Source organism: Pseudopodoces humilis, chromosome 6 (genome assembly GCF_049639895.1).
Source record: "Pseudopodoces humilis isolate 2021_Gansu_Grassland_sample_001 chromosome 6, ASM4963989v1, whole genome shotgun sequence".
Classification (NCBI taxonomy): domain Eukaryota; kingdom Metazoa; phylum Chordata; class Aves; order Passeriformes; family Paridae; genus Pseudopodoces; species Pseudopodoces humilis.
In genome coordinates this window covers 35,999,857-36,024,702 of record NC_142205.1, presented here as the reverse complement: position 1 = coordinate 36,024,702, position 24,846 = coordinate 35,999,857, and the positions used below count along the sequence as shown (strand labels likewise).

Here is a 24,846-nt window from a genome sequence, read left to right as displayed (position 1 = left end):
GCCAGCGGCAGCTCCGACCCTCGACACCCTCTGGGGCCGCCCTTGCACGTCCCACGGCGGAGGCGCGGGAAGGGGGGAAAAGAGAGGCTGACGCACGGGGCTTTTTAAAAGTGGGGTGAGCCACTGCCGCCGCTCCTGCGCAGCGGGCCCGGCCTCCGTACGGGAGAGAAGTGAGCGGAGCGCGGGGCAGAAAAAAGAAGCGGCTGCCGCAGCGCACGGCGTCCCCAGCCGATGCCTCGGCCGCGCTCCCGCGATCCCTCAGGCGCTGCGGGCGCGCCGGCCGGGGCAGGAACTGCACTTCCCGTGGGGCCGCGCGGCGCAGCCGGCATGCGCGGCGGGCGGGGCGGGGCGGGGCGGCAGGTTGCTGTTGTTACATAGGAAACAGCTGAAGAGTCTCCACATGACAGGGGGGGAAGGAGGAAGTGGGGCGGCCCGCGGGGCTCCGCCGCCGCCGCTCCGGTAGTCGCGGGGCTTGGCTGGCGGCTGCTGGCGGGGAGAGTCCTTTCCGCAACGCGTGGGCCGGACGCCCTCGAGGGCGGACCTGCGCCCCGGTACCGCCGCTGAAGGGAGGCAGGCAGGGAGCGGGGGAGCCCCCCGCCGGGCCGCGGCGCCTCGCCGGGGAAGTTTGGTGCGGGGTGAGATCCCACCGGCCGCGGCGGTGGCGCCGGGTATGAACGGCTTCGCCCCCGAGGAGGTGACCCAGCGCGGCACAGAGCCCGCCGCCGCGGCGGTGGTGGGCAATGCGGGCTCCGCCGTGGAGGTGCCGCCGCCGCCGGCGCCGCCGGGGCTGGGTCCGGCCGCCGCCGCGGGCTCGGCGGGCGGCGGGGGCGCGGGCGGCCCCGGGGCCGGGCAGCTGTGCTGCCTGCGGGAGGAGGGGGAGCGATGCGGCCGCGCCGCCGGCAACGCCAGCTTCAGCAAGCGCATCCAGAAGAGCATTTCGCAGAAGAAGGTGAAGATCGAGCTGGACAAGAGCGTAAGTCCGCGAGGGGAGGACGCGCCAGGGCAGCCGCCGGGGCGGGCGGACAAAAGCGGCCGGTAGGTCGCTGCATCTGTCTTAGTTGCTCGGGGGACTTTTAAACAAGTTTAGTGGGGGAGCAGGGGTGTTTAGTGGCAGGGAGGTGTTCGTTCCCCCTTCCCACCTCTTTTCCGTAGCACGCCCGAGTTTGGCTGGCGCGACAGGAGCACTGCCTGAAAGTCCCTCTGGGCGGGGGACAGTGCCAGCCTTTCCTGCCTGCTCCTGGGGTCCCCTTTAGCCCCAAGAGCCTGGGCATCGGCTGCGTGTGCCCAGCTGTAGCCGGAGAGGGGAATCAGCGCGGCCGCTTGTCGGAGCGGAGCCTGCATGGCTCCCGGCGCGCTAGTTTGTCTGTGTTGCTGGCGAGGGCCGCGCTCGCTGCCCCGCCTCGTGTTGCAGCGCCGCACGTCTCCCGTGCCGCTTTATCTTCCGCTCGGCAGCCATCGGGCCCCGCACGGCAGGGCAGGGCAGGGGCCGGCCGCCTTCTAACGGGGTGTGATGCCCGGGAGCCGGGAGAGCGCCCGGCCTCGCCCGGTGCCGCGGGAGGGCCAGAAAGGGTACGGTGTGGGGCTGCCGGCGGGAGCGCCCCGGGCCAGGGCTGCGTGCGCCCCGAGGGACCCCGGCCCGGCTGTGCTGCCCGGTCCCTGACGCTGCCCCGCGCTCTCATTTGCCCTTAAATCACGCGGACCTGGGGATTCCGGGCTGCTACGCGCCGAAATCTCCCAAAGCGTGCATATCCCTGTGAAAGGAAAACTTGTTAAAAAGAAAGAAAGTAAAAATAAGTGTGTTTCGTGACCGCGCCGGGTAGCGGAAGTAAAACAAGGAGGGGAGGATATAGCTGGGGAAATAAGAGCCGTCTCTTAGCCGTGCAGAGAACAACCGAAAGCTTGTTTTTTGTTTGCGTGCTGCCCGGCCCCCGCCGTGCGATGCGCGGCCGGAGGGAGGGAGGGCTGTGCTGCGTGGCTCCGCAGCCTGGCACTGCTGCATCGGCCCATTGCAGCATTTCAGCGAGCTCGGGGCCCAGCCGGCGGCACGGAGCTGCAGCACACTCTCCATTTAGAGAAAGACAGTAGAAAAGCTTCCTCGACCCTGTTAATGCGACTGCGAGTGCTTAAGGGTTGTCTGTCTATCGTGCACTTTAGTCTGGGAGAAATCCATTACACGGATTTGATTGAAGGATGCTGCTTTATTCTTCTAGGCAAGACATCTGTACATTTGTGACTTCCACAAAAATTTAATTCAGAGTGTGAGAAATAGAAGAAAGAGGAAAGGCAGCGATGATGATGGTGACTCACCAGTGCAAGACATCGACACTCCAGAGGTAGGTAAACAGTTGTTGTTTTTTTTTTTCCTGAGTTGCTGTGTTAAGCTTCTTAATGTCACTGAGTGCACCAACACCATTCTCCCACTTCTACAGTTTACCTTATATATGGGAGGGGGAAGATTCTTGATTCACACTGTTTTCATATAAGAGAATTTAACTGATTTTTGTGGCACGTTTTCTGATTAAATGGTGCAGAGTATTTTTAAGTGTCTGATGGTTATCTCGGAAATCTGCTGTTTTCAGCTTCTTTCTCCTTAGTGCTTCCTCTCTTCCTTAGTGCTTTGCCACATACCATCAAACTCTTACCTTTTTGCAGGACCTGACAACTTGAAGGGAATTGCACATAGTGCTTGGGATATAAATGCTTTTCTGTCCTGTCCCTTCAAACCTTTATTTTGTGCTAAATGTATTGCAGATGGTTCTCAGTAATTACTCCATTGTCGTAGTCACTTTAAACAGAGTTTAATGATGGCTTTGTTTCAGCCTCACTGTGGGGGGAAGAGCCATTTGGGAAACTGCTGTGAAGGAGCGGAGTAGAGGAATACCGTGTTTTTTCAGCCTATTTTCTCTACTGCACTCCAGTGAAATCTGACCCATTAAAATAAGGGAACTAAAGCGTTCAACTTTTTTTCATAGTGTAAACAGTCGGTCATGAACATAAGGCACTCTTTTTCTTACACTGTGCTGTGGGTTATTTCTGCTACAGCATTTCTTAGCAGGTGCTCCGCACACAGTGTGTTAATTTTGAGCAGAGGCTGTTATGCCTATGTGGTCCCTTCTGAGAGAGGGATTGTTAAAACATTCTTCAGAAATTGCTCTGTAAGTGTTAATTTAATGGCACCCTTATGGTCAGCATCTGCAGATAACAGCAAGTATGTGAGGAAATTTTGTGCAGGAATCTGTGCCTTTAGGCACAAGGCTCCTGTCTGAAGCCTCTGGCTAAGAGGATTTTAGGAGATTGAAAGTAGTTTGATGCTGGGTGATGTCTGTTAAATATCTGGGATTGTTTCTTGGAAAGTCCTGTCTAAAGCTAGTGCTGTAAGTGACTTCAGGTAGCTCTCTGACACTGTGTAGTTGCAGCTCTTGTGGAAGCCTATTTTGTTTACTTATGCCAGGATTATAAAACATTTCACAACTGATGGGTATCTCCAGAACAAGAAAACAATCTTTATTTTCTTAACAGTATTATTACAAAAAAGAAAACTGGGAACTGTTTTTGAGGAGTGTCAGCTGGCTGTTTGGACAAGGGCACTATGTTCATTCCTTGTAATTACTGTATGCCTTAGATACTTGTTTGCCCTAGACCACCTTTATTTTCAATTATTATCCAGTTTGCTAAGGAAAAAAAATATCATTCTTCTGAAGGGTTGTAAGGCTCTCCAGCTTCCATCTCAGTCATGACTATCTTTACTGGTTAGAAATTATTCCTACAGGAGGAAAAGAAGCTCTTGCAGTACTGGTAGCTTCTGGAGCTTGGTGAAAAGCTGCTGCTCCTCCTTTGCACGATGCTGCAAGGGTGGCTTCCCCACTGTGACTCGGGAAGTTGAATTTAATGCCATGTAAATGTTAGAAATGCCAAAGGGTACAATCCTTTATCATGCAAGGTGGCCTCACTTCAAGTCTGGCCAGGCTGCCACGTGTGCTGTAGCACTGCTGTATTAAGTGCTCTGCAGTGAGGCTGTTAAGTGAATTTAGAGCAAAAGTGAATGCCTTCATCAATCTTCAATGCAGTGAGTTTGGAGAGTACTTTTGTAATTGCAACTGACCTAATCAAATTTCTCATTCAGCTTGCTTTCTGAGCTTGCTCTCCCTCTCAGTCATCTAAGCTCTCTTTGGTTGGCAAGGAGGATATGAGGGTAAGCTGTTGCTGGGAGAAGTGACTGATCAGAGTGCATAGGATTCAAAACTGACCCAGTACTTAAGGATTAAGGCTGTGTATTTGCATCCCTGAGAGGACTGTGTAATTCTCTCAACTGCTGACTGACATTGAGAAAGAGTTTTAGACCTTTATGCCCATGCACATAACTCCTGCATTTTGCTTGTGTAGCAGGGATACATTTGGAGAGCAAGAGCAGTTGTTTTCATTCCTCAACTGAAGCCAAGAACGCTTGTGCTCCAGACTTTGTCCTGATTCTAGTATGTGCTCCTTCACGGTGCAGATGTGCTGTGGTCTTGTATGTAATCTACATAAGATTTAATGGCTGAAATCACTATATAGGGGCATCTTTTAAATCAGCCTCTTCATAGATGCTATATAAAAGTTGCTTTTGGGCTTTGTGTTACTGTGCTGGAACTGGGAAGCAAGCAAAAAACCCAGAACTGATGAAAGTACGGTAGTGAGTTCAAAATGCTGTCCACAGCTAAAGGAAGGTAGAGGCATGCTCAATAATAGCAAAACACTCTTAAACTGAACTGCGCTATTTTCCTTTCTGCTGGAAGGTGCAGGGTGGAGTTTGTTTTTTGTCAAAATGACATCTGCTGAGCTGACTGTTTACGTTTGCGTATCTGTGAGTTTCCAAAATGTTTCTGCGACGCAAACTATTAATGACTGAATTTTTTTTCAGTTATATTAGATTGTTTTCTTCCCTTTCCCCCTCTTTTCTTCTAGGTTGATTTATATCAGTTACAAGTAAACACACTTCGAAGGTACAAAAGACACTTCAAGCTACAGACGAGACCAGGACTTAACAAAGCACAGCTTGTTGAAGTATGTATGAGTGTTTCCCATAATAGAAAATGCAACTTGCTGTGGCATGTGGTTTTCTATACACTGTGATCCTTGCATAAAGTGCCTGTATAATCTGGATTTTAGGAGAACAAAAGGGAGCTGCTTATCTAGCTTCCTTCATTGGCCACAGCTCCTGAGCCAAGTAAATCAAAAGTAAAAGCTCTTTCCAGAGGAGGGACTCTTCCAGAAGGAGTGTGTGCTGTGCTCAACACAGTGTTGAGCTGGAACAGTAAGATGATCTTCATGCCCCTGAGTATCACAGAATCATGGATGTATTCTGTCTGTGCATCAATCACAGCTTCACCTGAAATGTCCTGCTGAAAAGAACTAGAAACAGAGGTGTCAGTGAAGTTCTAGTAAGGTACAGACTTTGCTTTAAAAAGCCAGTTACTGCAGCCATAGGTTTCTGTATATGTAAAGTACAGAAACCTGAAAAAACATGCTTCTGTTGATAATTAATTCTGTTAAAACCACTGGAATCTGCTGTCAGAAAACTGGAATTTTATGGAATTTACTGTTTCTAAAAGTGCTGGAGCTGCATGTCAGTACAGCTGTATGTTAGCATCTTTGCTTCACGAGTGCAATTTTAAAGGAATTCTTTAGTGCTGCAAAGGTGCAGTCACAGCATATTGATGTAAATAAGTGAAGAGCTGGTGATCTTAACAGGAAGGTATAGCTACTGATTTTTCACTTTCATCAGTGATACATTCAGCTGTACTTAAGTGCAGACACTGTTTTCATCTCTCCTTAATCTGTGTGGATTAAAAGCAAGGCTCTTAAAGGTATGGTTGATCTCAAGGCTGAACTGTAAAAGAACAGTCCTGCTGCTACTAAGTGTAAGAATACAAAATCAGTCTTCCATTTTTTTATATGTAGGTTAGCTGTTGAATTAGAAGGACTGTGATTTGAAAAAGCACAAGCAGTTTTTGTTCTGCAAAACAGGTGTTTCAAAGGATCTGCTGATACTTGCACTAGGTTATTCCAATGTTGCATGGTGTGCATGGGCAAAGCTGCTTCTGCCACATGCTTGATTTGACTGACCTGCAGGTACTTGTGAGACATAACCACAGAGCGTCCTTAATATGCAGTACATTGGATTCCTTGTAATCTGTCCTCACATACCATGGACACTGCTCTAGCTGTTATTGAAAGTTCACATTACTGTGTCAAACAGCTTGTCTGTGAATGCTTTTGGGGTAGAGTTTGGAAAGCTTCCTAACTTTTTAGTTAGGCTAAACATTTATTCTTAAATATTGTGGTGCTTAAGTGAGCAGTCCCATGTTTTTCTCTTCATAATTTTAATCTACTAACCTGGCAAAAAGCCAGAGAGCAGACTCAGTTACAATATTTTGCAACTTTCTTTTAAAGCTGGTGTTCATTTTGATGAAGGAAGAGACTGCTGGTATGACAAGTGATTCAAGAACTGCTTACAGATTGTCATATTTTAATGGTTACAGCAGGGTGAATTTTCATTGATAGCTCTGTTTTGATGAGCTGAATGTTCAGTTATAGTTCTGTGATAGTCCTTGTGTTGTGTTAGATGTTTCTGTATGTGATTTGATGCAGACACCCCCTCCCAAGCTGAGTGGAGAGCAGTAGCCTCTCATAACTGTGCTGTCACTGATATTCTGTAGTCATTCTGTAGTTAAACTGTTATATTCAAGCTTTAACTAAGCAGATGTCGTGATAGTCCCATGCTTGTTCTAATAGCTTTGAGTGCTTTTTTCCCTGAAAAATTTCTCATCTTTTTACTTTGGAAGTTAGGGGTACAATCTGCTGCATTTAGTTCACAGTTATCCGTAAAATGGTTCCTGTTTACATTTCTATGACCACTAAAGACTTCTGAAGAGAGGCAACATTTCCTTTTTTTGTAAGCTTCTTAATCAGTCTTTTAAACTTTAATGTGGTACATTTAAATTTGAATCTTCAGTTTTTACATGTAAGAGTGATTATTTCATTTCCTTGCATTCTTCCTTTATAGATAATTGGCTGCCATTTTAGGACAATTCCAGTGAATGAAAAGGACACCTTAACATACTTCATCTACTCGGTGAAGAATGACAAGAACAAACCAGATCTAAAGATGGATAGTGGGGTTCATTAGGCAGAAAAGTTTGGGACTGAGACTCAGGCTGCAAATCAAAAGACTGCATATTTGTTGATATGCAAAAGCTTTCTTTGTAACTTTTCTCCTGAGAGAGTTTGTCTGTTTTATTTTTCATAACCTTGCTGATTTGTTTGAAAACCATCTCTTATGAAACAAATTTCCTCAGCAAAAGTATTTTAAATAAATATTACTGATATTGTTGCTCAAATGGGTGTGTCTGTAATTTTAATGAGTTGGACTCAATGATCCTGATGGGTCCCGTCCAGCTCAACATATTCTATGATTCTATGATACTTGTACCTAATAGCTAAGCTTTGGTGAACTATGTAATAATTTTAAAATATTTTTCAATTAAAATGTACCAAGGATATATTTACAAATGTACCTCAAGTGCTCATGATGCAATGCCTTTAAAAGAAAAAGCTGTAGCAGTCTTGACAATAGGTTCTTTTTCCTAAAATAGAAGGCTTGAATTGTCTGTTCTGTTCTTAGCTGGGCAGAAATGTCTGAATAACACTTTTCCCCCCCCCTCTTTGGAAACGAGAACTGGAAGATTTTCTGATTTATTCAGTTTGTCATTGTGGAGATCCATGCTTCCAAGCACTGAGGCCTTCCTGCTCCTATATTAAAATGGAAAAAAGTGCAGCTCTTGAATTTCAAAGCTGTAAGTACAGATGAAGAGGCTGCTGCAGCTTACTGTGCTGAGAAATCCTTTGACTCGGTAAGAAATCCTTTACCTGCTGACTTCTCCATTTGTCTGCGTGGACTGCTGCTAAGAACTTAATTGGAGAATGGGAGTGGAGCCTGTGTGGGGTCAATACAGTCTCTTCTGACGGGCACACTGTCTCTTTTTCATTGCATGGATTAGCTCAGGCCTGTTCAAAAGGAGCAACCCCCTCTCAATAAACCCAAAACTAATGGTAACTTATGGAGAATAATATCCAGCATTACTTAGGCTTTTAATTGATTGTCTTAGAAAATTCTGGTGTTGAAGATGGTATTATGAATGACTTCTTGTATTGTCAACTATTGTGCCAGTCTAAATGTGTGGTGTATGGAATATGATTTCTTTCTGCTTAAAGCTGTGCACATAGGATGAATAAAAAGCTGAGGGAAAATAGCTTTCATCTTAAAGCTGAGGAGGCTATGGCTTCAGCTTGTTCAGTTAGCATTCATTGCAACTCCTAACCTTATCAGATGTTTATAAGCTTTTTTTTAAATTGGGAAAAATGAGAAAGCTGTATGTCTGTGATCAAATCTGCCTGATGTTAGTCTTTCAAGTTTTTTTGAAAATTACTACTCTGCTGGAATCACTACAACTGAAATGCTTCACTTTGCTTTTTTTGACCTGTGACACTTGCATAGAGCTGAATGATGATAAACCCTAACCTCAAACTGGCTGCTTTCCCAGTATCTCTCAGTGCTATGATTTCTTTTACTTGTACTGCTTTATGTATTTCCACAATACAGTTCTGCAGTGCTGGCCTAAGTTCAAGACAGTGATATCTAGCTAGTGACAGCTAAAATTGGTGCTCCTTTGACAATATGTTTTCATGCCCATTTCACTACAGGGGCAGTCAATTTGTTTACTAAATGTCCTTTGCACACATTCAAGCTTCTTGCCTTCAAAAGTGCAAGTCGCATAAAAAGCCAGGGAACATAGTCATGGATAGGACATCTAAAGGATAGAGAATTTTTTTCTGAGTGCCTGACAGGGTTGAATGTTCCCACCTAGGTCTGGCAGGACCTGTAGAAGAAGCTGTGTGAGGGAAGTAGAGTGGGGAAAGAAACAAAAGCAAGTTTCTATGGAAAGTCAGTCTAAAAGTATTGTAACTTCAGTGACCCTATCTTGCTGCACGTGGAAAGCGGCAAAATTTTGCTCCAGTGGATTGTGGATTTTCCAGGAGTCACGGAAGAAAGGTAACTGAAAGCCACTAGCTTCAGTACCCAGCTTTCTATCTGCCTGAAATTTTTTTCTTACTGCTGCTTTACAAAGCTGTGAATGCCAGGTGTATGCAACATGATTCTTGTAGAAACTAGATGGCACGAACAACAGAAGTTAACATACCCTAAAAGCTTGTAGAGGACTTTACACAACAGCACATACCATAAGTTTTTTTTTGCAGAGCACTGACTTCAGGTATTTTCACTGGGTTGCCAGATTTATGGGGTTTTACTATCAGTTATTTGGTAAGAAGTCCAAATTACTCTAATTTGCTTGAATAATTTCACAAATGAGGCTTGAAAAGCCTGGTGGCGCAAACGGTTTAACAGTCACTAGGGCAAAAATAATACACACAGATTTACTTGAAACATTTATTATTGGCTGTGTATAATCACCCCCTCACCCAATATCCAACCCTTGTTTACTAACAAGAAGAAAAAACAGTCACGATATTTCATACTGACACATGAAGTAAGTGTGGTAAACTGGTGGTAGAAGTTTGGTCCAATGTGTAAGATTATGAGATGAACACTGAATTTTTTGGATAGACAGGACTGCACAGTTCCTTCAGTACTGCACACTTCCCATGTGACTGACTTGATAGCTAAAGACTGTATATGTGTAAGGCAGCAAGTCAGGCTTGCTGCCTGTAAGCCTGGCTTGTACAAGGTTACTCTGCTTAAAATTATGTGGTCACCTCTCAGCACCTGCCAATACAGATTGCCATATAACAAAAACAGTCAAAAATTTCTGTCTCTTTGTATCTACAATCTCACAGATACGTATCTATCTCTCACAATACCTCTTAAAAATTAAAACTATTATCTCTGTGTTTTCTATAGCTATTGCCTTACAGGGCTAGCCTAAAAAAGCCAGCATTTTAACTTAATTTTGTGGTACTGTATTTCAAACAGCTTGATTAAAAAATCTGTTGTTCTAATATTTTTACACGTTCAATGCTACGATTAAGCAGTTTAAAGGTTTAGAGACTGCATAGTCAAGGCAGGTGATCAGTTAAGCATAAGACCCAAGTGTGCTTTAGTACTGTTAATGTCAACTTGTACTATTTTTTTTATTCCAGTGAAATACTTTCAAATATGGAAATGTGTTTTGTATGTGCATGTATTTTAAGATGCCTAAAGAGAACATGGGAACCTCTCTTCCAAAGTGCCAGGGACCAAGTGGCTTCAGGTTAAAACAGCATTAAAAGTGTGATGGCAATAATGGAATAGGAAGCTTCACTGCCATAAGTTGCTCTGAGAGTCATGTTCCTAACAACATGAAGGCTTAAGCTTGAAGTTTCTTGGTCCATACTAGCTAAGGATATTGTGCTGAGTAAGAAGAGTTATGCTTTTTCCTGGGGAATGCCTATTAGGATACATTAAGAGCTTGTAGTCTGTTAAGCCATGGAAATGGTTTTATGGAAATTGTCTCAGCTATCGTATTTGAAAAGAAGACTTCTTGAATATTTGATATCCCATAAAGGTATAGAAAGGAAATTCTTTCTACAGTGTAAAGTGAGGCAGTGACTTGTGGTTAGAAAGGATTTTTTTTTTGTTGGTAGTTCCATTTTTTCCCTTGAAAACTTTATTACATGATCGTAGAATGATGTCTGTTATCTTCACTTGCAGACTTGAATCATTGACTGTTGCAGGGGATCACAAAAGATACCTTTGGTCCAAAGAAAATATCCCTGAAAGATAGGATCACATATTTAAACAATTAGATCATTGGTTTATTAGAGCTTTAGTGTGATATGCATTTCCCACTGTGGATATTTTTTAGCCTGTATCATGATATATGTGGGATTATTGACACTGTGGGATGTCCTTCCAGAAATGCAACTGCAGGTCTGGATGAAGATACTATGTTTCTACCTCTGCTGTGGGTACAATGACAAAACTTTCATTGGCTGATGAGGCTGCAGAACTCCACCCTGGTATTTTAACTTTGAGAAAATAAATTTACGAAATAGATTATATTACCAAAATAAAGTACTTTGGCGTGTGCACACATACTGGTTTGGTGCAGTTTGTCCCGAGGGCACGGATGCAAAGCAGGTCTTGTGTACTTCAGGATGGTGGAAGGAGTATTTTCTTGCATATTTTTATCAAAGGAAGAGGCTTTACTATGCTGCTCAAAGGTCGAAGCTAGAGACCCAAAGTGTGCTTCAGGGTGAGGACACCATATCTGGTTTTAGGGAAAGTTAAGGATGAAAATCTTACTTAAACCCTGCTCTCAGTTTGAATGTGAGATTTTTAGCTTTAGCAGTCTTTCCCATTTGGTTCAACTTGAGTCCCCTACAGGAGTGCTGAAAAGTTGCCTTTATTGGATTTTAGGGGATTTGAGAAATGAGTGTAAAGAGGAGCGCATATAAAAAAAACATTTTTGCTGGCCTATACTATGTCATCACATTTTGGTGCCTCTGAAGTATTAGTAAGTTTTGAACTGTTGATATTTCTAATCAAAATTAACTGAATAAAAGTTGTTGCTGAAAAGGTGAATGAAATAGTACCTCTTAATACATTTTATTACCTAAAACCATTATAGGCTGATGGTGTTCATTTAACTCAGTTATGTTCTTTCTACGTAACAGCAGCAAACCCCCTGTCACGTTCAGTGAGAATTTCACTGTTCAACTTTGTCAGCAGTGCGAGGAAACTGGGGAAGTGTTGATGTTCTTGGACTCAATCTTTGCCTTGCCTTAAGTATGTGTGAGCTCCTATGCCCCTCCTTTCCTTTTCTGCTTTTAACAGCCGTTTTTACAGAATTGCTTCTTCAACAGACATATGTGCATGCACTTTAGAATAGCAATACAGTTCTCTTCCATGGAACAGAAATGAAATAGGATTTTTTTTGTGGTCCTGAAAACATCTTCATTGCAAAATGCTGTGAATAAGGGTTTGATGTAGTTATTCTTAGTCTGGATCAAACAGAGTAGTCAAAAGTTGGGTGATTCAAGCGCTGAAGTCCCTATTAATAGGACAGGGAGGTTTACAAGATATGCTAAGGAAGTCCTAGGTGAGCCCTTGAAAAAGAAATCCTCAAAACTGACAGTAACAGAAAATTTGCTATATCTTGATATCATTTCAAGCCATCTGAAGTAACGAAGTGCTTTAAAATGATAGCTTATTCCACATGTGGAAACTATAAAATGAGGGAAGTATAACGGGCAGTTGTGAAGAGCTATACAAGTTTACATGAAATTAGTGTCATCTTACTTTGGGCAGCAGAGCAATTCATTCAAGTTGCAGTAACAGATCACCTCACAGCCCTTCCCTTCCCAGAAGTGATCTCGCAGACCATCGTCGACGTGTCGGAGGTTCTCCTTGCTTTCAGGGATGGTGTGACAGCTGTGGTCCTTGAGGGCCCTCTTGTAACAGGAAGGGCGCTGGGAAGGCACGGCGGGGGTACCCAGGAGGCTGCTCAGCAGCAGCAGCACCGAGACCATCTTCATTTCTGCCAAGCTTCCCACAGCAGGGTGCTAAAGAGAAACGAGGTATGTGACACAGATATTGCTGCTGAACAGACCTCTTTCCCTGATTTGCTTTCTGCCTTGCATTTTTCTTCCCTGTGAAGTTTTGGTCATTTGAGCCTGAGTGCTGGAGAGTGTTTTCTCCTAGGAGGTAAATAATATTGCAGCAGAATTGATATTCATTACTTTCTGTACAACCTTGGGAATCCTTACATTGGGAATTGAGGCTTCTGATGCTGGCAATTTTGTTGTTTCTTTGGCCTCTCACCTTGAGAAAATTGCTTTGAGCTGGTCGTGTTTTCTTGGTGGTGTAAGTGATTGTATCGATTGCTACCAAGCAGGGGGGAAATGTCTGGGCATGTGTCCTTGCCTTCCTGGCCACTTTGCCTGTCAAAGCAAGAGTCAGCCACGTAAAATAAATAGTATCCTTCCCCATCAAAGTTGTGGAAAAACTGCTTGCTGATTGAATTCTGTGTCATGGGTTGTGTGAGAAACTGAGGCATTAAGCAGCCAAGGAAGCCGAAGCTGTCTGCAGTGCTGTCCTGGGCTTTGGTATGATATAAAATTATGGAGAATCTTCTTTACTGGGTTTTTTTAGTACTGCAGACTGATTAGTTGAGTCTTGCCACTGGAGGTCATTATGGTAGTTAAACCATAATGAAGCTTTTTAGAAGGTGGGGTAAATTTATCCCTTACAAAACTCTCCTGCTGGCCACTAGGCTTTGCATTGTTTTGTTTAACATGAGCTCTGCTACTCAGTGCTGCTTTGCACAGTCTGACCATACCACAAAGCTTTGGATCCTTGAACTTGCATTCACTTTTAAACTAGGCTTTTGAACAACGTTTCAACTGAGCTTTTATTGATATTAGGAAAGAGAGGGGGTTTTTACCTTTCCTCATGCTCAAACAAAATGGATCTGTTATCTTAACTGAATTTAAATAGGAATTCTGCTCTGAAAATGAACCTAAGAATAACTAGCTCTGCCCAGCACTCTCCCTGTGTGCTCATTATTTTTCTTGTGTAAGACTTGAGGAAGATTTGCTGTCCTTCATCCTGTTGGCACTTTGGAATTGATATTGTGACACGACATTATGGGCCTGCCTTGGTCTTCCTTGCGGGGCTGAAGATTAGAATGGGCTAACCCAAAAATAACAATGTGCAAGACGATGCATAATCGAAGACCATCAAAGGTGAAGTTAAGATGGTACAGATATTATCTAGATAAGGAAAAAAATGAAGTATGCCAGCTGTACATGTGACTATAATATGGGTTGCTTTGTAAAAATCTTGAGATCACCCTTGAAAAACAAACAGTAAACTTCTAAATATATAAATCTACAGTATTCTTTAGTCATTTTTCTCAGGTAGTTTTCTTGCCACTGCAGCTATCTTATCATCCATTTCTACTGCCAATGAATAAAATGCCATGTAAGAAAACCTGAAAATTTAGATTGATATTAGGGATAAAATACAACACCTCAAAGCTTTTAGGTTATTTATTTTTATATATAAACTTGGGCTTTTTGAACATCAGTAGCCAAATAAAATATTAAAAAGTGGCCAATATATTAAAAAAACACGAGTGAAGTGAGAATAAGCTCTTCGGTATTTTTTTTATTTTTGGCTTCTGTTGTAGAAGCAAAATTCATTGAATAATTCTTTTAGTTTCCACAGACTTGTATGGGAACTTTTGAGTAGAAGACTCCTATAAACTACTAGTAATGGAGCCTTGGGGATCTATTTTTAATTACCTTAGAGTGCAGTATTGAATAACATATTGTCTTTATTAGTTTTAGACCTCAAAACTACTACTCAAATAAAGTAAACATTGTTCTAACCTTGTCTGGTGTTTTTTAGACTTGAGTGAAGAATCTGTATTATTATATTTATGGTTTTATTTTGTGGGAGTATAAACACTTTAGTTATGAGGGTTCTGCTCAGAGAAGTCTAATGCTTAAAGAGCAAAATATTTGGTTATAATATACCTAGATAAATGCCAGTGTACAGTTCTTCAGGGGGTACAATTTAATCTTCTGTTCAAATAGTTGAGCTTAATTATTTAAGTATTTAATGGAAGAAAATTTCCATGAAAGAGAAAATTGGGAAGCAGGGGGTTTATGCCTTTGTTTCCTGTGATTGAATTATTCTGTGTTCTTCTACTGAGGATGAGGCATTCATGATACTTTGCTCTTGTGAACTTTTTTTTAATTTCTAATAATTCAGGTGATCTTTCTCTACCTGGAGTTCAACTGAAATGTTCATTTGAATCTGTTGGCACCTGCCTATCTTCTCAAAATTTGCAGGAATTCACTTCCTGAGGAACAGGCACATTCATCCTGAAAATAGGCACATTCTTTATGCGCTGTCAAATTGCTAGATTCAGAAATCATGACCTACTGTTTTTAAGGTGATTCTGTAACTCACTACTTGTCTTTAAAAATAATAGGATGTTGCTGTAGTGTGTCATCAGGAGGGTTTTTATGGGTGGGTGCCAAAACCACTATTAGCAAAGTCAACATGCTGGATAGACAGCTCCTCTGACCAGTTACGCATCTTACATGTGATAAACATTAATTATAAGCATTAGTGATAAGCATTATTGTTATTCACAAAAAAATATTAGAATTTTGTTTCTGCTTAAATATTTCCTCTTTTTTTTTTTTTTTTGTTGTTGGTGGTGTTGTTTTCTTGGGTTTTTTTAAGATCATAACCAAACAGAAACTTTTTGTCAAAGGACCTTTCTTCAAACGGTTATTTCTTTCCTGGGGTTGAACAGTCCCTATTTGCAGATGACAAATTGCCAGGGAGCTGAAGTGTTTTATCAGCTCCCTGCACGGGATCAATGCAGGTAAATTCATTAGACCTTTCAGGTGCAGCATCTCTGTCTGACAAACAGCTACAACTTCTTTTTCTGTGTGCAGTTGAACAGATGTTGGAGTGTCACTGATTGCCTAGGTAAAGAACAGAGCTGGTATGTGCATGTTTATTTCAAAATGGGTGTCAAAGGCATTGTCTGCTTTTGCAGAGCACAGAAGATAGGCTTTACTCATAAAACAAGTCAGGAAAATGTGATGAACAAATCCAATCACTAATGTGGCTCAAAGACTCATTCATTACCAACAAGCATCCTCTTACAGTTCTTTATTTTATAAAGCCTTCTGAAAAGATAGCAGTGCCAGGCATGCTAAGTCTGACCAGCTTGCTCTATCAAGATGTTATCATTTCAAATTCTAGCAGGACTAAAGCCGTCTAAAAATACTGAAAATTAGTTCCTTGCATTTGCGTAAGTTCTTTTCAGTTAATTTTGATTATTATGACGTGGCGTAAGTTTTAAGACCAAATGTACCTGGGAATACAAGTGTTTGAAATAGTTTGGAGCTTTTCCTAAAGGAAAATGGTTAGTGTGGGAATACGCATGATGAGTCAGGAATTAGTGCTGTCTCTGCTTGTTCAGCTAAGAGTGTTGGAATTATCTTGCCAAGCAATTTGGCACCATCTAGTCTTTGGATCCGCTAGATGCAGAGGTAAATCAGACTGAAGAGAAAACCCCAAATCTCAGCTTCATTGTCCAAGAGTGACAGGGTAATAGTTCATGAGAAGTGATCTCCTTTGAAGGTCACACAGTATCAGTAGGAGCTCAGGTATTGGAAATAGAGAAAACTGAGAAATGGCACAAAATGTGTATTTTGGCACTTCTAGAGCGTGGTTGGGAAAATAGAAATATTTGTAGGTTGGTCTATCAACCATTAAAAATATCAATCCTTCATTAAATATACCCTTTTTTTCCCCTTAAGTAGGCTGTGTTTCTAGTTGCCTAACGTCAAAAACAAGAAATACATTACTTGGTACACTTTTGGCAAATGTTTTTCTCCAGTCTGTCCAGTGGCATGTGCCAGGTTAACAAGTTCCACTTAAAAGCACATACATATTAAAATTGTTTCACTTATTCAAAATGAAATGTATTTTAGTGTTTATTTATTTGTCAAGTTTGCCTTTCACAAACACCTGTGAGATGCTGATTATTTAATATTTAGGTGTTAATGCTCGATAGTTAGGTTTATTAGTGTATTACTAAAAAGTCATTACACAAGAACTGCCTAACTGATACTATTGTAAAGAATTTTTTCCCTTAAAAAATTTCTTAAATCTATTTTGCTTGAACAGTTGGTGCACTGTAAGTACAGCAGCTATTCCACTGAGGACAAATTCGGTGAATTACTGCTTTGTAATTGTCATCAATACCATGATTCTTTCCAGAAACTGAGTTCTCATTAAACCCCATTTAGTTTTCTTTAAGACAGCAATTCATTGTGAAGACACCTCTCTCATATATTGAGCACTGGAAGGCAATATAGTTTATTTAGTGACTTCAGATGTTAATATGTAGTATCCAACTTCGAAGAAAAGCAAGACAGTAAAAGAATTATTTTGATCAGGATCCCAGTCATGCAACTGTCTTGCATGGTACCTCTTGCTTGCAATATAACAGTTTCTCCCAAATCTTGTTCTGCATATTCCCATATGTATTTCTAATTCTTTATTCTGTAACTAGAAGGAGCAGAACAAGTAGACAAGGATAATTTCAGGAGCAAAACGTACCTTTATCTTCTGGTTCACTCCCTTCCACTTTCTTGGCAGCTGTATCTTTTTAGATGTGCCCAGAGAGAGCTAGAGCTAGCGAGGATGAGAAGAGGGAGGGCTGATGGGAGATGCTGTACAAGCAGCCCTTTGTTTGTCCTGACTCCTGGCTGTGAGTGGTGAGCGCTGTTCTCCAGCAGCCGGTCAGAGGATGGGCTTCAGGAGCCTCCTCTCTCGATCCCATGCCAGCCCAGTCTTGGGGCAAAAATGTAACATATCCCTTCCAGCAGGAAACAATTCATTCATCCAGGATCTGATGCAAAGGTGTCTCCTCAAAGAGCAAAGCATAACATCCAAAACAAGAAAAGAGCAAAGATCCCGTGGAATAACGGTGTCTTGCTTATGGAGTGTGAGCAGGCTGGGGGAAATGGGAAGGAGCACTTTTCTGGGGTTGTGCAGCCAATAAAACATGGTTTCTAGACAGGTGCCTTATTTTGCATTTGGTGGACAAGAGCAGGCCTACTCAACAATCTCATGAAATACTTCAATTTTTGACTTTGTGATCCTTTCAAGTTTCCTGAAACTGACTTAATAAAAAAAAACAAAAACCCTTAATTATTTTAACCAGATTTCTAGTACAGCATGCTCAATGATGCCATGCATCAAATTCTTTACTGAACTGTGTTTTAATCAAGAGCTAAAGCATTACATTGAACAGTATTTCAGAGGAAGTTATTTTAGACTAATTCCAGATTAATCAAATTATCTGGTACCATAAAAACACAAAACAATGATCTTAAATGGAATTGAAATATTATGTACTAATGAGAAAATAGTCTTGAGGGTGAAGCATATGTCCTCATATTTCTGTTGCAATTTGATTCTTATTCTGCTGTAGCCATCCTGGACCTCTTTTGCGGTGGCAATAGAGAAGGATGGTTGTTGAGCTGTAATTCTTATTTTTTTCTTGTGTGCATTATTTTGATTCTGATGTGTTGTAAGAGTTTCATTTTCTGTCCGTTGGGCTGCTTCCAGTACAGAGGTTTGTTAGGAGTACAAAAACGTGCCCCTACTCAGCTGGTTCAGTTACAATTTGATGTCTTGGTGCTTGTTCAGTTTGATTTATTATATGCCAGAAGCGAGCTCGGGCCTCTGTATGAGGTGTATATCCCATGTTCTGCTGCCTCAGCAAAGAGAGGCGATAAATGGCACAGTTATTTAGGAGCAAACCTTTGGAAACTGGGCCTGCCTACTCATGGTGGTCCCATCCAGCAGGGTGCTGCCCTCTCTGCTGGAGATGGGCAGCTGGGATGGAGAGAACAGGATTGATAGGCTGTACCTCTGCCTCTAATCCCGGCTAGAAACACGAGGAAGGATGTTTTTTGCCGCTGTGGTTACGGGCACATAGCTACTTAAAAGGGGAGGGAGGAGATAGCTGCAGGCAGTGGCTGTCAGAACAGGACAGCCTTGCCTTTTCGGGGTGACAAAATGCCTGCTGCTCCCTGTGCCTTGCTACAGACATTCTTTTCTGGTGCAGCGCACGGCCACAGCGTTCCGTGCCTTAAATGAGATTATCGTAAAGCCGCTGGGAGTACGCGGTGTTCCAGGGCAGCGCTCTCCCCGTCAGCAGGGAGGAGGCTGCGAGCCTGGTGCGATGTACAGCAGCAGGGGACTGGCTATATATAAGCAGGGGTAAAACTTGGAGAAGGGAGCAAGAGCACAGTGTGCTGAAGCTCTACGGATTTGAATACCTTTTTAGTTACTTGCAAATAAATTTTGGTCTGAATAATTTAAAGTTTTTATCAGAGGGTGTAATAAAAGTGTATTAGGATTATTCCCTTGCATTCTGTTTAAATTTTCTTGTGTTTTCCAGGGAATATATATATTTTCAGAACACATTTTCAGAGCCCTGTCTGGACAGCAGTCCAGTGCACTGATAGTTTTGTATATAAAGTGAAGTATGTGAGGGATAGTTTTCTGCAGGAGATGTCTTGCTGCATTTTGGGAAAAGACAGTTGTAACAAAGTTGGTGTTAGGCTGGGGATTTTTTTTGCTCTCCTCCATAGTTCCATGTACGATGTTTTCAGTCACTGAAAACTTCCAGGAACAAGACAAAGTTTTCTCCCTTGTGATGCTTCTACAGAGTAGAGACTGGGAAGCAAAGTGGGATTTGGAGGAAGCAAAAGTTTTGAGGAGTTTCATCAGCGAAATGCAACCCAAAAGGAAGACACTAAGTCTGCTGTAAAACAACCCTTTAAGGAGTTAAAAGTGAGGTATGGGAAATGCATAGAAGGGCTGGAGAGCCTGCGCTGGGAGAAAGCAAAGTGCATTGCAGTACTTCCAGATCTTACCTTCTTTTCCCTTTCTCCACGTTGCCCCTGACCCATTGCCCTGAATATCTGTTTCTCTACTGACTCTGTCTCACTCCTTGTCTCCAGCCCTGATGGCCCTTTCTTCATTTTCGGTTTCCTTGGGCCTTTCTGCTCCAGCACCGCATCCCCAGCGGGCTCAGCAGCCGGTGTCTGGCACAGGCTGGCAGGGTGCCAGCTGTGACAGAGGGCTATTGAAAATTGCAAGAGCCTTTTTGTTCCCTACCATGGCATCTGGGATCTACAGGAGAACCATAAGGAAATTTTGCTTTTTCAGCCTCCTTCATCTGTGTAGAGAGAATAATCCTGAACTGTGTTTGACTCATTTTATTTGGAGACATTCTTAGATGTACATGTATCCCTGTTTCAGTCTGAAGAGGTATGGCATTATTAGAAGTAAGATGCAAAGTAGAGCTACTTTGCAGATTTTTTTCTCTTCCCCAGGCTGAAGTCAGCGAGAAGTTATGGCCCATGAGGAGGCAGTGGCAGATGGAGGCAGGAGGGGGTGTGACAAGGTAGCAGCAGCAATCTGCAAGAGAGGAGCAGTTTTCAAAGGAGAACGGCACCTGGTAGGGTGAGATGGAAAAAAGAAAAGGCAGCATTGAAATTCAGCTGCAAAACCATGGCTGCCTCTGACATATAGCATTATTCTAGACTTAATTTGTGTGACATGCCCTTGGAAAATGATCTTTTTCATCTTTTTTTTTTTTTTTTAAAGTACTCAGTGCACTCTAAAATGTGCTTTGCATTTTTAACATGAGCCACGCAGGTTTAGCTTTTTGCTGTCAATGAAAACCACTTTGCATCTTATTTGTATCCTTGATACCAACACTAAGCTCTTTGCAGGCTGACAGTGAGAAGCAGTGATGCATCTCCACTCACATTAAACCTTCTTTAAAGATACCACCTTATCTTTGAGTTAACTAGCTCATTCATATGTAGAGCTCATATAAGGAGATCCATAAGAAGCCTCAGAACCTGATTTTGGGAGATGATGCAGTCTAAAACTGTACTTGAAGATTATAAAGGAATGTTACTATTGTAGGGATGCATAAAGACCTTGGAGACATAATGCCAGTAGTAGTGACAGTGCCAGCAGAGCTAAGATTAACTGCTGCCATCATTTGGTTACAGGATCACAGTGGGTAGGGGACCTTGGGTTCAGTCATCAGCACAATGGGCTTTTAAGCAAAGGTAAAAAACTTATGTGTTCATTTTGCAAATATACATAAGTGTAAAACAGCTATATCTTGTGTTATACCCATCATGTCACATTTTTCATCACTCAGATTTTATTATATCAGTCAGAAAAAGTATTTGGAAACAGTTTCTGTGCTTTTATTTTGTGTATTTTAATTTTTTTCATTTGTTCTCGTGATTTTTTTTCTTTTCTTTTAAAGAAAATGTGCTGTTAAATACTCTAAACTTGCCTTTGCAATTCTTGCATTAGATAATTTGCTTTATACCTTGTACTTGCATTAGCCTGGGGATTAATCTGTTTTTTGGAACACTGTTCATTGTTTCTTCTGTACAGTAGTTATTGTTCATCCAACATTTCTTCTGTTTCTTGCCTTTGTTTCTGGGCACTGCTTTACTTCCAGCTGTGTTTTCTGCAGAGCCCCTTTGTTTCCTCTCTCTGACTTTTGGCTTACTGGTTTTACTGTCAGTTTTCACAACTTTTTCTGCAGGTTGCAATCCGTGCTTGGTTAAAATAGCCCAAAGTACTGGGCTAATCAAAGGCATCTTTTAGTGCATTTCCTCAGATCCATGGCCTGTTGGCATGCTCAGGCTGCTGCTGGCTTTTTCTCTGAAGGCAGAGACGATACAGCATGCTCAGAATCTGCTGATGTTATGAACTATCAGTTCCAGACAGGCCAAATGAGTCAATGTTTTAAGTGTGAATATATAAAGTTTGGTGTCTCAAGCTGGCAAACGAGTCTGAAAGATTCAAAAATTTATTTGAAATTGAGACACTATGCCCAGCTATCACAGATATTGTCTAATACCTAGAAATCCATGCCTGCTCTGATTCTCTTATGATTCAGGATGATATTGGGTTTTGTTCAGGCCTGGTTTTTTACTCTAGCTAGGAATTAGCTATTGACACTTAATACCTGGCACCTGGACCAGAGGATGCAGAGTATCCAGCAGCTGCTGAAGTTGCCTGGTGCCAGGAGTCTGTGAGAAAACCAATAAATACCTCTGCCTCTGTTACCTGTGCTAGTTTCTGTCTAGTTAAAGAAAATAAAAACAAAAACAAAACTTGCGAACTTAATTATAAAATTTGACTTAGTTTTCTTTAATCACCACCACCAAAAAAATTATGGTTGCTGCACTGACTTTTGAAGCCCTCAACCACACTGCTGCCTTTTGCCTGTCCCTGGGTAGCTGTGACCCTACACAAGGCTGTTTGCGGGGCACTCAGCTCTGGGGTGTTGCAGTGATACCATAAAGGCTTGTCCAGCCTTCAGACTTTCACCCCAGCTGTACAGCCAGCAGAGCTCTCAAAGGTTTCAAGTGTGAGGCAAAAGCATCTTTGCCCAGGTTGGCCACCCTAGGGAGGACAGCCTTAAAAAGGAACAAGACGGGAAGAAGATGGCAGCCCACAACTGAGTGACGAAGTTATTGTAATTGGCAAACTTGCAAAAGAATCAGGAGCAGAGAGAAGGGATACTGTGCCACTAATGGTTAGGCTGCCACTTAAAGGGCCTGGAGAAATAGGCTGTCAGGAACACCAAGATGTTCAACAAAAGCAACTGCAAAGTTCGGTATGTGAGGAAAAATGACCCCATGCACTGCAACAGGCTGTGGTTGGAACACAGCTTTGGAGAATAGCATCTGATGGCACCAAGCTGGAGGAGCCAGCAGTGGACCTTGCAGAAAAAAAGGCCAACAGTATCCTGGCCTGCATGAGGAGGAGTGCTGTCAGCAAGCTGGGGTGGTGATCCTTCTTCTCTTCACTGCTCAGACACACATGGAATGCTGGGTCCAGATCTGAGTGTGAAGGGAATGTGGATGAACTGGAGTAAAACCAGCGAAGGGCCACAAAGGTGATTAAGGGACCGGAGCATCTATCGTACAAAGAGTCTGGAAGAGCTGGGACTCTTCATCCTGGAGAAAGGAAGCCAAGGAGAGATCTTGTGTGTCTCTCTAGATAGAGATCTGATGCAGGTTGGGAAAAGAAGGTGCCAGACTTTTCTTAGTGGTACCCAGTGACAGGACAAAAGGCAATGGACACCAGCTTGAACACAGGAGATTCCACCTCAAAATCTAAAGAACTTTTTTATCTGTGAGGAGTGTAAAACAGTGACCACATAGACTGTAGAGATCTCCTTAGAGATATAAACCCCCAGCTGAATACAGGCTAGACCAAACTGCTGTAGCTGACCCTGCTTGTGGGAGAGTTGGATACCTTGGTTTCCAGAGGTCTCTTTCAACCTCAGCTACTCTGTGATTTCAGCCCCTCACTCAAATGAAAATCAGCTAGCAGTGCAGCATAGGCTCGAAACTGTAATCACCCATACTGACTGCACCATCTTGAGTGAGCTTGTGTAATTGTGGTTTTACAAAGAAAATATTTTGTTTGCAGACTCCTTGTCTGTCCCTATCGCTTTTTGTCAGGTCACAGCCCAGATGCCCTGGAAGAACAGCAACTTCTCTGTGTTGTGGCAAGTGATTGTGTATGCCACCATTTGTTTCTGAACAGTAAGTATGAATACAAAATTTAGTTTCCTTTGGAGCTCCTGATGAGGAATTTTTACCAAAAGCTTTCTGAAAGCTGCAGATGCTGTGATAGAAGCTGAATGATTCTTAGCACTTGGTCACAGTTCATTTCACAGTGATGTTCTTCCACTTGCTTTACCTGCCAGGAATAGTTTTGGGGTATAAAAGCTGAAAAGTCTTTTGCCTTTGAATCTCAACAGAACCTCTTCATTTTTTGATAGTTAATAATGAGGTCATTTTAGATGTTTATTGACAGGAAGAGGATTTGTTTGTCTAATAACTAACATAGAGTAATAGTTACAGTTCTTAAATATTTGCTTTATTTTTGTGAAGTTGTCCCTCTGGCTGCTTTCATCCAAGGAATTGTTACCTTTAACTTCAATTACATGGTCCCTTGGTAACTCCAAGTTGATTTACAAAGGTTTTGTACATGTAAAGGGCTGTAGCTCCCGAGCAGAAGTGCAGCTGGTTTTTTTTCAGGTCTTTATGAATCCTACAGCTACCGATAGCAAATGATACCGGCTTTGGGGATAGTACAAAATAGCTAGCAAATCCACTGGTGTTAATAGAGCTATTGGTATCTGTGGAATTTCATGTTTCATGAGATTAAGACTGTAAAGACTTGTTAATTACACCTATGTATGTACCCCAAATGAAGCTCCACACAAGAAATTTGGAGGTTTCACCCAAACATTGCTGCTGCTGGCAGACACTGCATTCTGCAGTCCTTTGAAACATATTTTAAAAAGATAGGTCTTTGTCTCTCAGGCAGACACAGCTTTGTCAGAGGATGGAAATGATGAGAGGAGCATCTCCACAGTCTGCAGCATTCTCCATGCAAAGTGAGACAGCGTGCCTTGCTGCTGGAAGGGCTGAGTTGAGTATGCCGTGGGCCCTAGGCAAAATACTGCCTCTGTTTCTTTAGTGTAATTAATTAAGAGGAATTTTACTGAAATCACTTTTAAATTTGAACTTTTATTCTGCACTCAAAACAAGACAAAACTTCAGTGTCTTATGTGTATGAGCTACAGATTGCATTCATAACTGACATTGAGAAAGAGTGCTCCCTAGACTTTTGGGTAACAAAACTGCAAATCACAGCTGAAACCTTTCTTTGAATGATATTAGACTTGACAATCAACAGATACAAATAACATGGTCTTATTTGTAACATATGTCAGTGCAGCTGATTTTCAGCAAGCTTTAACTACTAAAGGAGACCACTTACTGTTGTAGTTTATTAGCACCATAATCCAGAAAAACCTACAAAGAATGTTATTTGTGGAAAAATTAATTTAATCTAATCAATTTTTATTTCTGAGCAGAAGCTGAACAGGGATGATAATAATTCTCTCGCTGGGGTATACAGCTTGCAATGAATATTTTTTACATCGTTCCACTTGGTCACTACAGTTAAGTATATTATTCTGATATTGTCTTATTTTTCAATATTTATACATGCTAATTCAATAGGAAAACAAGACATAAATGATGTCTTTATATGCTTTTTTTGGTGGTCCTCAAGTCAATAAGGACCATATTTTGGTTTCCATGACCAATGGTCTTGGTAGCTCCTTCAAAAGC

At 42.2% G+C, this 24,846-nt stretch overlaps 2 protein-coding genes across 2 annotated transcripts; one reads left to right on the top strand and one right to left on the bottom strand.

Annotated features, from left to right (window-relative positions):
- Positions 1-414: 414 nt before the first annotated feature.
- SAP30 (Sin3A associated protein 30) lies at positions 415-7,379 on the top strand. The gene is made up of 4 exons (XM_005517628.3): positions 415-973; positions 2,211-2,333; positions 4,945-5,043; positions 7,046-7,379. The coding sequence occupies exons 1-4, from the start codon at positions 671-673 to the stop codon at positions 7,166-7,168; spliced, it is 648 nt and encodes a 215-aa protein (XP_005517685.2). The 5' UTR covers positions 415-670; the 3' UTR covers positions 7,169-7,379.
- A 142-nt stretch (positions 7,380-7,521) lies between these two features.
- Positions 7,522-17,274, bottom strand: SCRG1 (stimulator of chondrogenesis 1). Its single transcript, XM_014263149.2, has 3 exons — positions 17,192-17,274; positions 12,338-12,600; positions 7,522-10,809 (listed from the first exon to the last, which is right to left on the bottom strand). The coding sequence occupies exons 2-3, from the start codon at positions 12,571-12,573 to the stop codon at positions 10,755-10,757; spliced, it is 291 nt and encodes a 96-aa protein (XP_014118624.1). The 5' UTR covers positions 12,574-12,600; positions 17,192-17,274; the 3' UTR covers positions 7,522-10,754.
- Positions 17,275-24,846: the final 7,572 nt, after the last annotated feature.

Excerpts from the sequence above, each read along its gene's own strand:
- SCRG1 (XM_014263149.2), bottom strand. The coding sequence starts at position 12,573 with ATGAAGATGGTCTCGGTGCTGCTGCTGCTGAGCAGCCTCCTGGGTACC. Across the intron at positions 10,810-12,337 it reads GAATTGCTCTGCTGCCCAAA|GGATATTTTCTTTGGACCAA; the intron begins GTAAGATGACAC and ends CCTATCTTTCAG.
- SAP30 (XM_005517628.3), top strand. The coding sequence starts at position 671 with ATGAACGGCTTCGCCCCCGAGGAGGTGACCCAGCGCGGCACAGAGCCC. Across the intron at positions 974-2,210 it reads AGATCGAGCTGGACAAGAGC|GCAAGACATCTGTACATTTG; the intron begins GTAAGTCCGCGA and ends TTATTCTTCTAG. Across the intron at positions 2,334-4,944 it reads AAGACATCGACACTCCAGAG|GTTGATTTATATCAGTTACA; the intron begins GTAGGTAAACAG and ends CTTTTCTTCTAG.